At 33.8% G+C, this 19985-nt stretch overlaps 1 protein-coding gene across 3 annotated transcripts in view; it reads left to right on the top strand.

Moving 5' to 3' along the window:
* The window catches only part of faf1 (Fas (TNFRSF6) associated factor 1), a 134446-nt gene that overhangs the window by 7927 nt on the left and 106534 nt on the right, over positions 1-19985 (top strand). For 2 of the 3 annotated variants that reach the window (XR_012383654.1, NM_212973.2), the window contains 3 exon segments: positions 9610-9887; positions 15673-15764; positions 16323-16414. Coding sequence is in view for 2 of the 3 variants with exons in the window: in NM_212973.2 (NP_998138.2) it covers positions 9610-9887; positions 15673-15764; positions 16323-16414 (462 nt within the window). In the remaining variant the exon portion in view is untranslated. 3 annotated transcript variants of the gene reach the window in all.

The following is a 19985-nucleotide window of genomic DNA, read 5'->3' as shown; positions in this document are numbered from 1 at the left end:
TAGCCTTTGGAGTAGAGACTAATGCCGGTAAACTCCAAAAACAGCACATTACCTGAATCAAGTCCCATCTGAGACTGATGGCTCGAACGAGGTGGTTACTGTTTTCATGCCCCTGTAAAATTAAACTGGCCTCCTCTCAAAAGGGCATTCGTCTCTAAGCTATAATGAGAGCCAGCTGTGGCTGCCGCTGGTTCCCTGGATGTTAAGGAATCGAGGGGGAAATGTCAAAACAGCGTGTGTCTCGGCTTGTTGAGCCCTTTGGTAGAGCTTTTATCGTGCCTGCTCATCTGATTAGACAAATCAGAAGTCTACTCTGCCATTTTATGTCTGACTGATCAGCAAATAACCTACTGAACAGCAAAACACAAAATCCTGCATATGTTTCTTTCTGTAATTGAGTATAATGGTGTGAGGCTATGCACAATTGCTTCCATGTATAACCTCAGTAGCCAAAACAACTTCTAGTACAGCTCCGTAAACAAAGAAAATGCAAGAAAATAAGCACAAATTTAAGGGAGAGTACTTTCAAAAGAGAAAATGTCCTTACTTTTTACTCACAATCACGCTGGTTTGAAACGTTAATGAATTTCTTTCTTCTGTTGAACATCAAGCTAGATTTTATGAAGAATGTTGGAAAATAAGCGGTCATTGACACCAATAGTTGGAACAAAAAAAATACAATGGTAGTGAATAGCCCTTTTAAAAAATATATTTTCCAAGATGTTCTTCCGAATATTTTGTTTTGTGTTCAGTAAAAGAACGAAAGAACTTTTGGAACTAGTTGATGTGAGTAAATGATGACTGGATTTTCATTTTTGGGTGAACAATTTCTTTAAATCTTGAGGACAGGGCTTGACATTAACTTTTTTGATCACTAGCCATTGTGGCAAGTAGTTTTTCCAACATTACTAGAAACTCGCCATTTTTACTAGCCACACTTTTGTTGTGGGAAAGATTGATATTTTTATGCATACATTTGACGATACATACACTTTTTATTGAACAAAACGTCATTCATTTATTCATTCATTTTCTTTTCGGCTTAGTCCATTTATTAATAAGGGGTCGCCCCAGCGGAATGAACCGCCAACATATTCAGCATCTGTGTTATGCAGCGGATGCCCTTCCAGCTGCAATCCATCACTGGGAAACATCCTTACACACTCATTCAAACACGCACACTACGGACAGTTTAGCTTACCCAATTTACCTATAGCGCATGTCTTTGGAGATGTGGGGGAAACCGGAGCACATTGGGAGAACTCCACACAAAAGTGCCTACTGGCCCAGCCGGGATTAGAACCAGCAACCTTTTTGCTGTGAGGGGACAGTGCTAACCACTGAGCCATTGTGCCACCAAATGTATAGTTAATAAACTTTTAATAAAATAGGGCAGAAATAGTTTGCTATTAGGCAAATATTATATTGGAAGTGCTGATATCTTCACAGAAATAAGTAGAGAGTTGACAGTGTTTTTTCTTTACAATTTTAAATTGTTATTTTTATTAGTACTATTATTAATAATATTATTATTATTATTAAGTCCCACTTTATATACATTTTACTACACAGGAAAACGTGTAATATCTGCCTTCAGTTGCGCATAGCTCATTATTGGGTGGTGTTTTCATTTATTTCCTCTTTCAAAATGGCATGATGGGAGTGTGATCACGACTCCAAACTTTGGATCTTGAAATTTTTTAATCTGCAGTTGAATAAAGTGTCTTTTGCTAACTTATTTTGTTCACAAGCTCTAGGCAGCTGCTAATTACCAGTTTTTTTTTTTTTTACAACTTATGTCCAAAAATATAACTTTTAGGTGCAGGGGACCTATTACATTAATGAATTTTTGTAAGAAAAAAAAGAATTCAGCTTTTGAGGTGAAGGATACGGTTAAGGTTAGTGGTGTAGGTTTTATTGTGGGTTAATAGCTGGGTATCAACAGTACCCAACAAGACTTTTGTAATTACATGAAGATATTTTTGAGTGTTATAATGTAAATGTGTAAAATGCACACTGTATCAAATGATTAATTAAAATTATAGTACATATCAAATGAAGACATTTAATGTATGTGGGTCCTAGTATTATTATAATTATTATTATATTATACCATCGTTTAAAGCTTTTAACTTTAAATGATTATTTAATAATAATTATTATTAAATTATTTATTTCTGAAAATAATGCCCTAAACATCCATTTGTTTGATTCAAATGCTGTAAACAAAATTAATATTATCAAACGCAGTTAAAGTTTAGCCTGACATTTCTCTATTATGTTTAAAATGTATTTCTGTGATGACAAAGCTAAATTACCAACAGCCATTACTCCAGTCTTCAGTGTCATATGCTTCTCCAGAAATCATTCTAATATGCTGTCTTGGTGCGCATCAGTGTCAGTGTGCTACTTGATATTTATATGGAAACCAAGATCATTTTTTCAGAACATTTGACTAAAATTTAGTTAAACAGAATTTGACAATGCTATTTACTCTCACTTCAGACCAACTTAATGCAAATAAACACAAAATTAAAAAAGAAAAACAAATGTGATGACAAACATTTGTCTTATATTTTTCTATTTTAATTCTTTATTTAACAGGGACAACAGACAGTTAAAGAACTACCCCAGAATTAGCATCACAGCTAAACTTCATCTGCAGTCCCTCAATATAAGGCAGGAGGATATGAATACAGATCAGATTACAAAATAAAAATATCAACACGGTATCATAAAATAAATGACTTCAAAAATGTAAATTATACCCTCTCACCCCCTCACTTAATGGTCACACACCTGATGTATTTTTAACCAGCATTTCAAATGCAGCTTGAGTGGTTGGCAGTACTCTTGTCTAATATTAATTGGTAAACTATTCCTGTTATTAAAACTCTCACAGGAAAAACAAAATACTGCTGAACATGTATAAAAATAATGATTAATAAAATAATTATAATTATCATCTGTCTTCTGTATCGTTTAGTAGATAAGGACAATTTTGCTTGCTTCTTTAACTGCTTACAACTGAGGGAGAGAGAAAAAATAAAAGGGAGGAAACAGAAAGTGAGAATTAAATTGTGTTGCGGAAATAATTGCGGTAAAATAGCAGCGCGGAGAAAGCTGTCATCTCATTTCCCTCTGGAAGTCTGCTCCCCAGCAATTACCCCCTTCATGCCATTTCAACAGCAGTCACAGGAAATCAAACAATCAGCTTTACTGCGGGGGTTTTCATAGCGGTTGCTTGATGACCTTGTTAATGGAGGAGAACAACCAACAAAGTTGGGGCTTTTTATAAGATGTAGCCAACTGTGGGTTCTGCGGTACTGACCACATTTCACTGCATTAATACAGTAGTACTCCAATAACACTGCCTAATGTGCTGTTCAGGACAGTCAGTAGGGTTGTTTAGATGCGCACCACTGTTTCATACGTGCAACTTTTTCTCCTCTTTCTCCTTTCGCCCCGCTTTGGATCACAGTGAACGCATTCATGGTGTGTTTAGGCAGAATGTAAAGCTTTTCAGCGTTCCATCGACCAATTAAATTCTGCCAGTTGCATTGTGGGTAAGCAAAGTAGTTGACAGCTTTCATTGTTGTGCACTCTTCACTGCTTGTGAAGGTATATAGAGGGGCCAACCACCTTGGCACGGCGTTGGGCACTAAACCGTTGACACCCACAATTGAAAACGCAACAAACAGTTCTTGTTGTTTGTCTGTCTCGCTTGAAGAGTTTGTAAAGTGTTACACTACGCTTTTAGCCGTATTGAGATTCGCCTTGGCCTGAAAAAGAGAGAAATTGAACAGAAACGCACACACAAGCACAACAGCAAAAGGAAAAAAAATCTGACCCAATAACAGGAATTGAAACTTTAGACAACAAAAGGCGTTTGTGAACTCTCATTGTGTCCGCCGTCCATTTCTCCTTCCTCAACGGTCAGTGCTCATGAATGCCCCGGAGTCTTAAGAACAAATATATTCAGACGGAGCGCGCTCTGTGACGGTTTATTTAGAGGGTGTGTGAATGTAAGGGCTTGGACACGAGGACATGTTTTTCTCAAAGGCACATAATTATGAATGGAGCCTGGCATGGCGACTTCCAGCCTGTGCATTCAGTGGGTGGCTGGCACCATACTGCAGGCTGTAGGATGGCACGGTTCACTCAAGTGCCCCCATTGAGTCGCCCGCCGCCAGCTGGATCTCTGCTCGGCGGGACTGGGAGATCTACGTGCCGCTGGCAAGCCAAGCGTGTGTGTAGACTGCCATCTAGATGCTCACAGAGGAATCACTGAGCTGACTGAGTGCCAGCCTCTGTCTGAGAGCGGGGAGAGAAGGAGACGTTAGTGGTTGAAGATTATATACAGGTCACAAGATTGTTTAAAAATGGGTTGAAGATGCCGCGGGCTCCAGGACTCCACTGTTCTAGTGAGATATGAATGAATGGCCGTCCCATATCACTGCTAAAGAAAAAAAGCTGCTGGATTTGTTGTTAATCTTGAAGCTGACTCATTTGTTAACCCTGTGAATTTCACAAACAGGAACTTGCGTAGGCTGAGCTCTGCAAATGAGTTCAAAAGAAAGCTTCTTTGTGATGTTTGAGGTTCATCAGATTTGTATTTTAGTCTACATTTTGGCCTTGCCACATCCTCTGTTTTGTTTATGTTTTAGAAGCATTGTATTTATTATCTTTAAAATATATAAATATTTTTAATGCTGGGCAAACGTTAATCTCGATTAATTGCATCCAAAGTAAAAGTTTTTTTTGACATAATTTAAGTGTGTGAACTAGGGCTGGGTGATTAATTGAAAAGCAATCGAAATCGTCATTGAGATCCTATTATCAATCAATTTTATCAGGTTAATTTTTTCCAATTAGTTTCCCTACCATGTTTGGAGTCACGTGACCCCGCTCTGTTAAGGCTGATTTAGACTTATTATATTATTATTTATATTGTTATATTATTTTGATATTATATTTTTGCCAAGTGAACACGTATGGTCTAGCGCAGCCTTCGCATGCCCACACACCTTAAAAAAATGTAACTACACGTCACAATGACACATAACACAAACTTTGCGATTAGTCAGTGTGGTAGCGGTGCTAAGGGTGTGTGGCGGGGAGAGTTGCGTTTTAGGCAATGTGTGTTTTAATTTCAGTTGTTCAGCATTGATGTTCAATAAATAATCATGGTTAGTAGATAGTGTGTCTTTTCTTCAATTATTTTAAAAGCAATTATTCATCCTATGTTTAAAAAATCTTTATAAATATAAATCTATTTAAATATTTACTGTACAAAATAATTGTCAGTGAACTATAAGGGCAAAGAAATAAGAAACTAAAATAATTGTTCATTAATCATAATCGAGTTAAAATGTTCAATCAATCGAGATATTGATTTTTGTCCAAATCGCCCAGCCCTAGTGTGACCTGTGTATATTTATTGTGTATTTGTAAATACACACATGCATGCATATTTGAGAGAGTGCGTATTTATATCTAGATGTATATTACATATGCATATGATACAATTTATGTAGGTGTCATGGTGCACGATCTCCTCACAGCAAGAAGGTCGCTGGTTCGAGCCCCGGCTGGGTCAGTTGGCATTTCTGTGTGGAGTTTGCATGTTCTCCCCATGTTGGAGTGGATTTCCGCCGCGTGCTGCGGCTTCCCCACAGCCCAAAGACATTCGCTATAGGTGTATAATAAATATATATAATACACACATATATCATTATCATTCATTGATTTCCTTTTCGGCTTAGTCCCTTTATTAATCTGGGGTCGCCACAGTGGAATGAACCGGCAACTTATCCAGCATATGTATGAAATTATTATTTGATTATATCAAATAATATGTTAAAAAAAAAACTTTATATCAAAACAAACTTTTATTTTATAACCTTTGATTTATTTATTTTTTTGCCTAGCACTATTTTAAATGTAACATTTTGATTATTTTTATATATTTAAAAAAAATTACAAGATACTTTTTGTTTACAATATAATATCTGATTAATACAAACACAAGTAACCACTGGCCATCTTTTCCGTGCATACAAGTTTTTGTTTACAATATTGGTTTTACAGAAAACACTGATACAAAATATATTCAATTCAATTCATCTTTATTTCTATAGCACTTTTACAATATAGATTGTGTCAAAGCAGCTTAACACAGACGTTCCAGTAAATTGAAACAGTATCAGTCCAGTTTTCAGAGTTGATATTGTGAAACTTGTACAATAAGTATTTCTTTGCCAGTTACCAAAAAAGTGTGTATACACTGGTCAAACGTTTTGGTGTCAGTAGGATTTTTAAATGTTTTTAAATAAGCTTCTTCTGCTTACTAAAGCTGCATTTATTCAACCAAAAATACAGTACTGAATGTAAAATAAATTGTGAAATGTTATTACACTATGAAATAACTGTTCAGAAGTAGTTTATAATTTAATTTAACAGTTTATTCCAGTGATTTTAAAGATGAGTTTTCAGCTTTATTACTCCAGTCTTCAAACACATTATCCTTTAGAAATCACACTAATATTAATTGTAGTTATTAATATTATCATTATTACTATTATTATTTATGGTTATAGTAATAAAAGCAATAATGCCTGGAGTAATAATTTAATTTGAAACTACATAAAACAAGAAAGCAGTTATTTAAAATTGTGATATATTTTTAACAATTTCAATGTTTTTTACATTTAATAAATGCCACCTTGATGAACAGAATAATGTTCTTTTTAAAAACATGAAAAAAAAAATGATCTCAAACTTTTGACTGGTAGTGTATATCATTTGCCAGTATGACAAATTGACCAAAATATAAATTTGTATTCCATAATATCTCGCTTCCCTAACTTGTAAATCACTGTGACTGGTTTAATTAGTCATTTCTGAAGCTAGTGATTACTCAGCAGAGATTAAAAGCCAAACACATGAATGATTTTATAAACCAAATCAATTGATAATAGCTAATTATTACAAACACAAGTAACCACTAGGCCATCTTTTCAATGCATAAAATGTAACATTTAGATCTATTCCTCATACAATCCGATGTCATATGGCTTTGGAGTACACTGCACTCGTTTTCTATTCCACGCTATCGTATGATCTCCTGTGTCTGTGCTTTTTTTTCCATCATGCCAAGCTGTTTTATAGTACACATTGAATTATGTGACTATGTTGACATATAGATGTCACAGAGGCTGAAGCAGAAACTGTGTTTCCTTTTTTTTTTTTGCAGACATTTCTATAATTTATCCAATGTTTGGGTTTTCCTTTTTGTGTCTAACGAGTTTCTGAATGCCCCCAGAGCCTAACGTCTTTAACCTTTTGGTATTGTAATAAGGTGGTATAAAGTCAGGCATTGTGTGCTGTGCCTGGCCCCCCGCTCCTGCTCTTACAGCGATATGTGCTGACCCTGGAGGAGAAGAGAGGAGCCTTTGTCCCACCAGCGCTCAGAGAAAAGACATTATTTACTGCCACAGGGGAACACGGGGGCATGGGGGAATTCAGCCATCAGCCGCTGAGAGAGAGAGACGGAGAGAGAGTGAGGGCGCAAGTGCCAGAAAAAGCCGTTTGTGTGGCTGATTTTCTCTGGGTTGGACAATCGAGCGTCTGTTGGGCCCTGCCCATATTATTATACCAGTAAAGCTTGTTTACATTGAGTCTGATACTGTTTGGATTTTGGCACTGAAGGCATTGTGGATCATGCATGAGTGGTGTGAGGAAGTGCAAGCTTTTTTTGTTCTCTATTTTGGTTTTCCTCTTCTTTACTTTATCTATTTCCTTTTCTTCCAAGCCCCCTTTTCTGAAATAATTTGACTTTTCTAATTCGTGTGATCAGATAATGCAAAAATAAAATTAACAAGATGCACTGTATTCGCATTAGACTATAAAACGTAAAGAAAAGCAAGAGATTTCTCTCAATACATTACATAAAATTGTGTTATATGATCACATTTATATGCATTTTAAAGAGTCTCTATTATGCATTAAAAAAGGTCATATTTCATTTTGGGGGTTTCCAACAACAGGTTGATATACATGCAAGGTCAAAAAACACTTTCATTGTCTTATAATACACATCTATTTTGACCTGATTATCCCATCGTCTCCCATATGATTCGTTTAGTGATTCATTTGTTCTCAAACCCCTGCTTATCTTCACTGATTGGTCCGATAACTTAGTCTATTGCGATTGCGACTGTCTTCAACGTGAGACAGAGAGAAATGCTCACCACGCCTTATCAACAACTTTGAAGTAGTCAGAGTGCAGAGTGTATGTGTGAGTCTAATGCAGGATTGCAATAAAGCAATGCTTTAACACCAGCATATTGCATTATTCTTAACCATAAGTAAAAACAGGGTCACACTTTGTATTAATCCACAGTGGCAAAAGTTGAATCTTTTTGAAACTTGACTGCCGCATGTGTGTAGGAACAGCTGACGCTGGCCATAGCAGTGACGAGCAGCAGTGGATCGCGAGCGTCGCGTTTTCAACATGGCTTGAGATACGAGAATATAAAGTGTTAACCAGACACATTCTAAGCGGTGACAAGTAACAAAACGCAATTAAATACATAATTTGCAAGCTAGAGAAAACAAGGAGGCAACCATTTTAATTGCACTTACACTTGTGAAATAGAGGAAAAAACTTGTCCATGAACTGTGTACTGTAAAATTCCTGTCAAGCCTTGACAAAGTCCCATACATCAATAGTGGCCAATGATTCCCCCGTTGTAGATTGCTGAAGCACCCATCAGAAAAATAACGAGAAAACAGCAGAAGGCTGGGGTTATAATGCTGAGGAAAAATAAACTTCCACCACTGACTCCTCACAGCCTCATCTTCGGGTTGGGAAATAACACTAACTTTCCCTCACACTTCAGAGCACAGCATCTTCTTTATATATATATATATATATATATATATATATATATATATATATATATATATATATATATATATATATATATATATATAAATATAGTTTATGTATTATTATTTATGTAATTGCCTCCACAATAAATATACTTTAAACAATGTTAAACTTGCCATTTAAAAAAGAGAAAGTAATATTATGTTAAAAATAGCGTATACAATTAGTTTTTTTTGACACATTAAAGTATGTCACTAAGAAATAATAATAAAAAAAAATTGTATCATTTTTTTTTGTGGCAAGCAAAACAAAATCCATTGACCCAACCGGGCCATTAGAAATAATCATTAGCGTTTAGCCCTCTATAAGTCTAAAATTTCATACAAAATGGTCTTAGAAAGTCTTAAATGTGACCTGACAAAACCTGCAGAAACCCTGATTATCATTATGTTATATATTATATATATATAGTTGTAGTTTAAACAAATGATTGCGTATGTGTTGTGTAAATGTTCAGTATTCTTTAATAAATGAAGTTTTAATATTGTAATTTAGTAATAATTTAGTAAAACGTTTTATTACTAAATATTATTTAGTTTATTATATTACTAATAATTAATTTTAATTAGTTAATTAATTCAACAGAGAGATGGTGCTTGTATAGAATGTTCATCACCATCTTAATTAATCCAAACAATTCTTTCTTTCCCATATAGTAGTTTCTCCAGTGAAGCATCTCAAACCGGCCCCTATGGACCTCACAGCCAATCAGAAGCCACAGCGCCTACGCCCTCAGCTCCACCTCCTTCTGCATCAGAATCAGCATCAGCATCAGCATCATCATCTTCCTCACCTCCGTCCTCCTCCAGCCCGGCCTTCTGCCCAGTCCAGCCCTCACGGCACATCGTTGAGCGGCAGTCCCGAATGCTCAGCTTCCGTGTAGAGTACAGGCAGCGCTCCATAGAGGTGGTGCTGGAGGACGCCAGCACAGTCGGTAAGCACACATACATATACATACTCATACTCATATACATATGTATACACACACTCATACAGGAACACTATTTCTACTACTTCTGCATTTCAAATAATGGCTTGCACTTCCAATTGCGGAACTTCCATTCAGCGACTGAATTAAATCATATAGGGTTAAAATAATTTTAAAGATTAAGGTCACGCTACAAATAATCTATATACACTGTAAAAACTAAGGGAGAGGTACATTTGGTTTTGTGCTTTATTTTGTGCTGTGAAAATAGCGTTACACTTTAACATTTTAACTTGACATATTAGTATCACAAAAAATTCATTTGACAGCCTTTTTGAGAACAAACTGTGTTTTGTTCCTCTTTATTATTTTATTATTGGATAGTATTTGTTTTTAATATTGCTAAAAGATGTATTTGGAGTTTTTAAGTCCACCTGCATAAGATTAATATAAAAACGTGAAATGATTATAGTGTCACCTGATGATTTGAATAGACACAATTCATCATTTTAGATTAATTGGGATGATTTTAGGTGAGTGCATCTGTATAAAACTTATAACACATTACAAGCATGAATTAATAACAAATTAAACAAAAAACAGTGCTGCTTTGTTTTGGGGGATTCTAATAGTAATAATTTACAGCAAATAAATAATCAAATATAAAATAACATTGTATAGTCTTCATTATATGAATAATTAAATAAAATTTTATTTTTTTATAGCTACAAAGTTTGGCCAAATGTATCAAACTAGCTTGAAATGCTCACACTGTCACAGGCCCTAAAGGAACACTACGCACTTTTTTGGAAAAAGAGCTATGGGTGCAGTAAGTGATCTGCTAAAATGCTAAACGTTTAGCATAATATCTTTAGAAAGAAAGTCCCTCCCTTGCTGTCGAAAGCCACGTATGTTTATATCATGAAAGCGCACCTTAAAAATGACAGTAGATCATGTCTAGATCATGTCATTCGCCAGTTAGAAAACTTTATAGTACTTTATAGTACTACATTTCCTTACGAGAAACTGTATTGTATCTGGCATGTCTTATGTTGTGTAGCAAGCAAAACTTGTCATAATGTGCAATATTTCATGCATTCAGGGATCGCCGGTCTCACTCTCTCACACGCTGTACTAAAGAGACTCTTGTATGCTTAGTGGTTGGCTGGCAGGGTGCAGGAATTACACTTATTACTAAGCCATACAAGCTATTTCAGAGTGAATATTCAGAGTAGCATGGTAAACAATATAGGGAGCGTATCACAGGTTTTCATTGTTTAAAAATGAACCAATGTCTACAAAATCTACGTTTTCGATGCTTTAAAAAATTCCCTTGTGAAATTGAAAATAGTCATATCAGTCTTTGTCAGTATAAATCAGTGGCTGATAAACACTTCCATGCATATAGCGCATTCGTAAACCAACACAATCTGCATCAGCGTTGTGTGTCTAAAATAGTTTTAAAACAGAACGATACCTGTCTAGAAGAAATACTTCAGCCATTGTGTCCTTCTTCCTCCAGTGTGCAAAAGTAACTCCAATATTGATCCAGAATTGTAACGTTTTGATTCAGCATCAAAATCCAGGACTTTGCAGAAAGCACAACCATATTACACAGTAGTTACTAGCCGTATTGACCAAGAAAATAGAAATTCTCTCAGTCTTAATACACCATAGAGAACAGTTTTAAACAGGAAACTTATATTTTGCAGATTGTTTTAAATGAGATGCTAATGGTCTAATCTGATTCAATCATTTATGCTAAGCTAAGCAAAAAATGCTCCCTCCACAACTGGAGATTGGCTGAATGGATTAAAAAATTGTAAAACTCAACTGTTTAATGCTAGGGCATTTGTAAAACGGTTAATATTTGCAGTGACTCCACAAATCGTGCATCCTGAACTGTGGTGCCTGGTCAACTATAATCATGATGCATTGTTACTATTTTGGAACTACTGATTGTTATGTTGATGCTGAAACTATATATTCCATAGCCCTAATTCTAATAAGTTTTTCTTTTAATATTCATTGGATGAACTGTGAGTGGAATAATGCCATCTTCTTGTACCCAGTTTTAAAAAGACTACACTGTTTGTTTATATTTCAACAGAGATGACTCCGTATATCAAGCAAAGCATCATAGGGTGTAGGACAAAGATGGATATAAATGATCAGTGAAGCATCTTTTTGCCATTAATCAGTTTTTTGTCCCTCAAATAAGTCAATCTTGCAAATCCCGCATTTATTGATAGCACTCAATTCTTGGAACACGCATCATATCGAGCATCTAGTAAAAAATTATTGTGCTCTGTTACCCACAATGCTGACACGTTTCTCATATGAGAATGTGCTTTTGTTAAATGGCAATTTATCGACATGCCACCTGCACCTGCCACCTGTTGTTTTCTTTTTTTCTAGGAAATTATCGGGGGATTTTTTTTTTTTTTTGGTATTCGATTCTCAGTAGGGCACAAGCCCCTAACCACATACTGATTGTTTCATTCAGATTTCTCTGAATGAAAGTTGAATCTAATGACATGAGTGTAAACAGGAAGTGCTCCTGTAGGGGTGTGCGGCATTTAGGCCAAAAATACAGTAAAAAAGGAAGAAAATCATAGTGTTTTTTTATGTTTGTGTAAATGTCTACTTATTGACAAATGTCTGTTGCAAAATGACAGATTTCTAGCCAAACTAAGGTGATTTTTTAATTGTTAGCCCTTTTGTGTACTTTTTCCAAATATTTTTCACCTGATGTTGAAAGGTGAGTGTTTTTTCAACACTTTTATTGGCCTTTATTTTAACAAAACAAAACAGAACAATGACCACACTTTACAACCAACAAATGTCTCAACATCACAGCACATAATGAAGATCAAAAAGAAGACATAAAAATACAAAGTAATAATAATAAAAGAATACATAAATTAACCAAGGCTAATGGTGATCTAAGGTTTTGCAAAAATGTGCCTGAAATCCTGGGACCTACATATTCAAGGAAAGGTGTCCAGATCTGATAAAAGTATCACTTTTTCCCCTTGACTAGTGGGTAAAATATTCCAATGACATAGGATCAAATATTACCTTATGCCATTCTGATACTGTTGGTGGCTTATCAGATATCCATTTGAGAAAAATACACTTAGGGGCAACAAAGGGAAGAAAGTTAAACAACTTCCTGTTTCTTGCATTCTTCAAATTATTATCAGTAAGACCTAACAAAAAATTAAGAGAATCGAAGTTGCATCTTGTATTAAATATAAGACTTAATCTCCTTCAAATCTGTTCCCAATAGCTTCAACACATTTTTTAATTAACTAACTTCTAACAAGTAATTTGTTCAGATTTTGCTATGATGACAGTACATAATCAGGAGCAAACTCAACCAATATGATAGGTAAACAGCTGCTTAAGACCCTGGGAAATTAGAGCCCCCAACCAATGCCAAGAAGTCTATATTAACCATATAGTTATTTTATAAATATTATATCAAATATTGTAATATCTGTCTAACTATAAAGATTTTAACATTATTCTTTTGGTCCTATGAATGGTGAAATGTTTTTTCCACGTTCATGTGCGAGGTGTGAGCAGTTCAAGTTTATTTACAAAAAAATAAAATAAAATAAAAAAAATCTACTGGGAACAAAATCTCTATAGAAAAAGAGAATGTTTTAAGTTTCAATGCTAGGGCCCAAATCTGGAATTGCTTAGGGCCCCCAAATAACTAAGTCTGCCCCAGTGCATAATATTTTGCTATTTATTTTGCATGATATTAGTATTCAGTGCAAAACAATTAAGTGCAATTTAAAGGCTTAACTAGGTTAATTAGGTTAGCTATGCAAGTTATATTTTATAGGTTTATTTAGCCAATCGAAAAAATAAATAATTTCTTAAAGGGATAATTCACACAAAAATTAAGATGTAATTCGTTTACTCATCCTCATGTGGTTTTAAACATTTTAAGAGTTTCTTTTTTCTGTTGAACTCTAAAGATATTTTGAAAATAGCTGAAAGCCTTTAACCATTGTCTTCCATAGCAGGAAAAACAAATACCATTGAAGTCATCAGTTACAGGTTTTCAGCTTTCTTCAATTATCTTTAGTGTTTGACAGAAAAGAAACTCATAAAGTTCTGTGACAGAACTTTCATTTTTGTGTGAACTATCCCTTTAAGAGAGCTAGAAATATTGACCCTAAAAATATTTTCAAAATATTAAATGCTGCTTTTATTTCAGATAAGCTAATAGAAATGTTACTTTTGCCAGAAAATGAAATGTAATAGTAAATACTGACCAATTCCATGCAAATGTCAACCTTGCCATGGAAAAATGGAAAACAAGAAGGTTTTTGTGTAGGCTTGTATTTGACAGTATGTTAAAATACTCAATAATGTCTCTGTCAATGTTTTTAAACAATTATGTTTGACTTACCAAAGTCACACAAGTGGCAATTTTACATCCATAAACGAGAGATGTCACATCCATAACAGAGCATTTTCCTCATGAATGCAAAAATGTAAAATAAAATAAAATCAACCACTTTTGTTCTATAGAGAGACAACTCTCATTCTTTTGATTAGCATTGTTTCTTTTGGTTTTTGGGCAGTTTAATTTACAGAATTTTGACAAGTTATGTTGTACATTGTTAATCCTCAACGTTTATTGGTAATATCTTTAACACATGTTTATTTTCCTCATTTAAAATATCAAAAAGTCTACAGATTAATATTTTTCTGATCCAAAATCTCTGTGGTTAGTTATTTTGGAAAATATAAACAGATGTTTCAATATAGTGTGAACATATATTCTATGTGAATTTATGTTTTGAGATTTTACTGCATGTCATATCTAGGCATGGGCTGGTATAAGATTCTGACGGTATGATAATCTTGGATAAAAAAAATCAGTTTCACGGTATCGCAGTATTGTGATCACTGGTCTAAAATATATCCTTTTTTAAATGTCTGGGTAAAAAACAACAACTTTTTTCCCCTTTGAAAACAATATATTTTATTTTTTTAAAGGTTAAAATATTTTGGAGCAGTAAATGTCAGGCTAAATAATGAAAGTAAATCATAGACTTCTGCTGTCTTCAATAGTTTCAAAAACACAGATTCTTTCACAATTTAAAACGGCATCTTTGTATATCTTTTTTACTGGAAATACTGTTGTCCTAAAAACAAACAAACAAACAAAATAAAGTACATAAAAAATCTTACTCATATTTTAGGAATGGTATTACAGAAAATGTTGGCAGTTTTAAAACAAATCGTGGTATACCTTAAAAACGGTTACCGTCCCATGCCTAGTCATATCCATAACGCTGGAATTGCTTTACTGTGTTTAATTGTTACAAGAGGGCATTTTAATAACGTTTAAAATCCTAGTTATAAATATATGAAATGTGTTGGGGATGTGGGTAATTGTTAAGTTCTACGGAGACTGATATACAGTATTGGTGGCTTCCATCTAAACCTTGCCATTTGTAATATTTTTTTTTGTGTAATTGCAAGTTAGTTCACTATGTTGCCAAACCAGTAGCCTGTCAAGTTGTGCGTGAGGCGGGTCAATAAGGAAACATACCAAACAATTTGAAAACTGATTTTGAATGTTAATAACAGTTACTAGTACACACATGCTTCCAAGTTTGATTAATGCTACAGTGTGACATACAAACTAAATTCATTTAAACTTCCTGTAAATAAACTTTAACCATTATTGAATATAGACACACACTGACCTCTAGTGGTGACATACTGAACTGCCATTCCCTCTCTCTTTTTTCCACTGCAGGTGAAATCAAAACCATTTTAGAGACTGAGCTACAGGTGCCTGTCTCTAAAATGCAGTTAAAAGGCTGGAAGAGTGGAGACGTGTCTGACAGTGTAAGCATGACAATACTGAACCTGATTATAATCTGATGTCATGATTTTTGATTTTGTTTTCATAATGATTTTTTTTTTTTTTTGCTTACGATTAGTTGGCATGCTAAACAGTTTAGGTTGATTTTATGTCACCTTCAGTTTAAGCCTATTGTTATCTATAGAGTAGAATAGAATCAAATGGGATAGAGTAGAATTTCTCTTATTTGGACGTCAAAGTTTGAATTAAAATGTAAGTGGTTTCATGATGTTGTTTCATTAAGGAGTTTAGAATATATAGCTCCACATGAAAATGTATAATGCACTTTTTAATTTCTTTTCTTTTTAATCTTATTTTTAATGTTAAATTGCTGTCTGATCGTTTAGATAGATTAACCGAAATCAGGCAATTAATCAATAATTATTACAGGAATATTGATATTAAAATAATTGGTCCAGTTGTTTCTCTGATACTTTTTATTTAACTCTAATTTGTTCTGTTATAGCTGTTTTGTTTTTCGAGAAAGTTATACAGTATTATTAATGTCTTTGATGGTTTTCTGCATCTCCATTTTCTCTCAGACGGTTCTGCGGAGTTTACATTTGCCCAAGAACAACAGCTTGTATGTGTTAACCCCAGATATCGCCCCTTCAGCCAGCACCAGCCAGAGCAGGTATGTCTTTGTGTTGTAATTTGTGCCCTCTATTCTTTAAACGTTCCGTTTCGAAAAGGCTGTTGAAATATTGAGAACATCTATAAGTGAATATTCTAACAGTTCATAAACGTATATCATAATATAAACTATATATCACACATCAGAACTACCATAACAAATGTTTGCAATAATTAACTTTCTTTTTATTGAGATGTAACAAATATATGACAATGTATTACACCAGTCATATTTACGCTTTTTTTATTTTAAAAGAAAACAACAATAACACCAACAAAAAACAATGCAAAACCAAAAAGGGAATAAGAAACTGAAAATAACAGATTTTTCTAGATAAAACAGTAGGAAGAAATAGTTGAAAATCCAAATCATCCATAGAAGGCATGCACCAGATCATCAGTTTGTTTAAATAAATCACTCTGTCTCTGAAATCTTTCGTCTTTTCTAGTTTCATTTAATAAATTGCTGAAATCTGACTTTGAAATAAAATTTTATTTAAAATTTTTTATTCATTATCCCTGTGATTTTATTTTTATTATTATTTTTTTTAATTGGTTTACATTTTATACATTTAGATTTTGATATTTTCAAATCAGAAAAGCTTATTTATTCATACATTTAGTTTTTTATAGCGTTTTTATAGTAAATATTTTCATTTATTTATTTATTAAAAATATTGTCTTATAGAGTTCCAGTGCAACGTAACTTGATCAGCAATTAAAAGGAAACTTTGGTAAAACCTGAAGAGTGTCAGTTATCAGTCCATGTTAATATAATGTGCCATAAAACGCAATTAGCATTAATGGAGAAACCAGATTTTGTAGTTGGGATCTCTACCAGCAGGGGGGTGTTGCCAACCATTGTCAAATCAAACGTCAATCTATTTTTTAAAATCAATTTAAAGGGATAGTTCACCAAAAAATAAACATTTCCTCCTCATTTACTCAAACTCAAGTAGTTCTAAACTTTTCTGAATTCCTTTCGTCTGTTGAACCTAAAAGAAGATATTTTGAGCAGCCATTTTCATCTAGTGAAACAAAAAACTATTATGGAAGTCAATGGCTGTTTTATTTCAGCATTCTTCAGTTTATCACCCTTTGTGTTAAGCAGAAGAAACTTAAATCGGTTTGGAACAAGATGAGAATGAGTAAATGAGAGCAGATTTATTTTTTTTTAATGAAACTTCAGTCATTTAAAAAAAGCTCCCTCTTTCACCACTAGATGGCATAGCTGACCACATTTTAGACCAACACAAGAACAGCGTATGATTAGATTTTCTTTAAGGCAATTGATAGCTTCCTTCATTTATTTATTTATGCATTTGCTGATTTACCATGCTGTTTAAAAGTTTGGAGTCAGTAAGCTTTGTAGGAATGTATACTTTTATTCAGCAAGGATAAAAAGGCAAAACTGTTTATTAGTCAGTTTTCACTAAAGTATACTCACTGGTTTGAACATTGATAAAAATAAGGATCAATATCACTTTATCAATGTACATGAAAAAAAATAGAATGTATAATCTATTGACATATTAATATTATATGTAAGCATTAACATAACAGAATAAAATGGCTGATTACAACAAAGACACCGACTCTGTGGTCAAAGCAGTGTGATAAATGGAAGTAACTTCAATTAGAAATGGCTGTGTATGTGTGTGTAATATTGATGTGCATGTGTTTGTGTGTAATTATGTGTTGATTAGCACTGCTGTAAGCCCCGTCGGGAGGTGGCGGTGATGGTGTCGAGCGGCTGCATATAAACTGGCATCTCTGTCAGCTTGTGTGGACACTGTACTCTAGAGTGCAAAAACATTCAGAGAAAAAGACTTAATGGCCTGTAAACTAACATTGTGATAACAGTACCCTTCAAAACACACATTTCTTCTCCTCCAGTTATTTGCCAGCTTGTCAGCTGCATTTCATTTGGTATGGAGGCAATTTTTTCTTAATATCTACACGTAAAAAAAGAAAATGTTAATTAACAGTTTTCAGATTTTTTTTTCTTCATTTACTTCAAACTTCAAAATGAGTTTTTTTTTTTTCAGTTTTACACATTGGATTTGTATTACAGGAGCTTTGATTTTGACCTTTGCTTATGTTTGATGTCAAAATTTTTAACAAAATGAGTTTTTATTTTTAGTAGTTTGAGTTTATTTTTTTTGTCATTTTAATTAGGGGACAAAACTGGAAATGAGGTACCAGTACCCATTTTGATATATATCACAGCAAAATCACAGCAAAAATTGTTAGCCATCCTGTAAAATCTTAATTATTTTTCAATTTTGAAATGAGCAAGAATTTCACGGTATTTCCTATAATATTTTGTCTTTTGGTGAAAGTATTTTATTTCATATTTATTTCGTTTAGCTTGGTGGTAGGGCCGCACGATATTGGAAAAAACTAACATTGCAATCATTTGTTTTTTTTGTAATGTAATTTCAAAAAATTATCTCTAAGAAAAAGTTTACATAACGATAATTTTTGTTGTGAGTGTTTATTATAAAGTATGATAAACAAATTACAAGCATAAATGATTTTAATAGTCAAAGACACACATGAAGTAGACAGCACTTTATGATTAAAATGTTAAAACGTAAAATAACAATGTGATAAAATGTATAAGAACACTGTTTATTCTTCATTGCATTATAAAATATAATTAATCTTTGTGAAAGCAAATTTGATAACTTCTTGTACCCAAACTGTACCCAAATTAGCTTGAAATCTTAGAGTCACATGTCATAAAAATAAATCGGTTCGCTGTATAAGGTTAAACAAGCTTATTTTTATTGCTTATAAACTATTTCTTGGTTAATTATAATCACAACTCAAAATTGCTTATTTTGCGATGTGACTATATTCACACATTGCGCTAACAATGGCGAAACGATATATTGTGCAGCCCTAATTGACGGAAATAATTTTAAAAAAATAATAATATTAGACTAATATTATTAGCCCCCTTGAAATATGACTTTAGAACAAAACACTTTCCCAAAGACTTGACCTTGCCTAGTTTAACTAACTTTTCTTTTACTTGATCTTGGTCAAAATAACTAGCAAATATTATGTCATGTCATCATGATATAGACAAAAGGAATTATTTGTTCTAAATTAATCATTAAACTCATTGATTCATTTTCTTTTAGGCTTAGTCCCTTTATTAATCAGGGGTCGCCACAGCGGAATGAACTGCCAACTTATACACCACATGTTTTTACGCAGCGGATTCCCTTTCAGCTACAACCCATCACTGGGAAACATCCATACACACTCATTTTCACACAAACACACACACGCTACGGACAATTTAGCCTACCCAATTCACCTATACCACATGTCTTTGCACTTGTGCGGGAAACCAAAGCACCCGGAGGAAACTCACGCGAACATGGGGAAAACATGCAAACTCCACAGTAAAAACGCCAACTAACTCAGCCGAGGCTCAAACTAGCGACCTTCTTGCTGTGAGGCGAACTTGCTACTCACTTCGCCACCGTGCAACCTTAATTATTAAGCTATTATATTCCTAAAAATTAGCTGGAAAAAAAATCCTTTTGTTAAACAGA

Source organism: Danio rerio, chromosome 8, assembly GCF_049306965.1.
Source record: "Danio rerio strain Tuebingen ecotype United States chromosome 8, GRCz12tu, whole genome shotgun sequence".
Taxonomy (NCBI): domain Eukaryota; kingdom Metazoa; phylum Chordata; class Actinopteri; order Cypriniformes; family Danionidae; genus Danio; species Danio rerio.
This window is presented reverse-complemented; position numbering and strand designations above follow the sequence as displayed.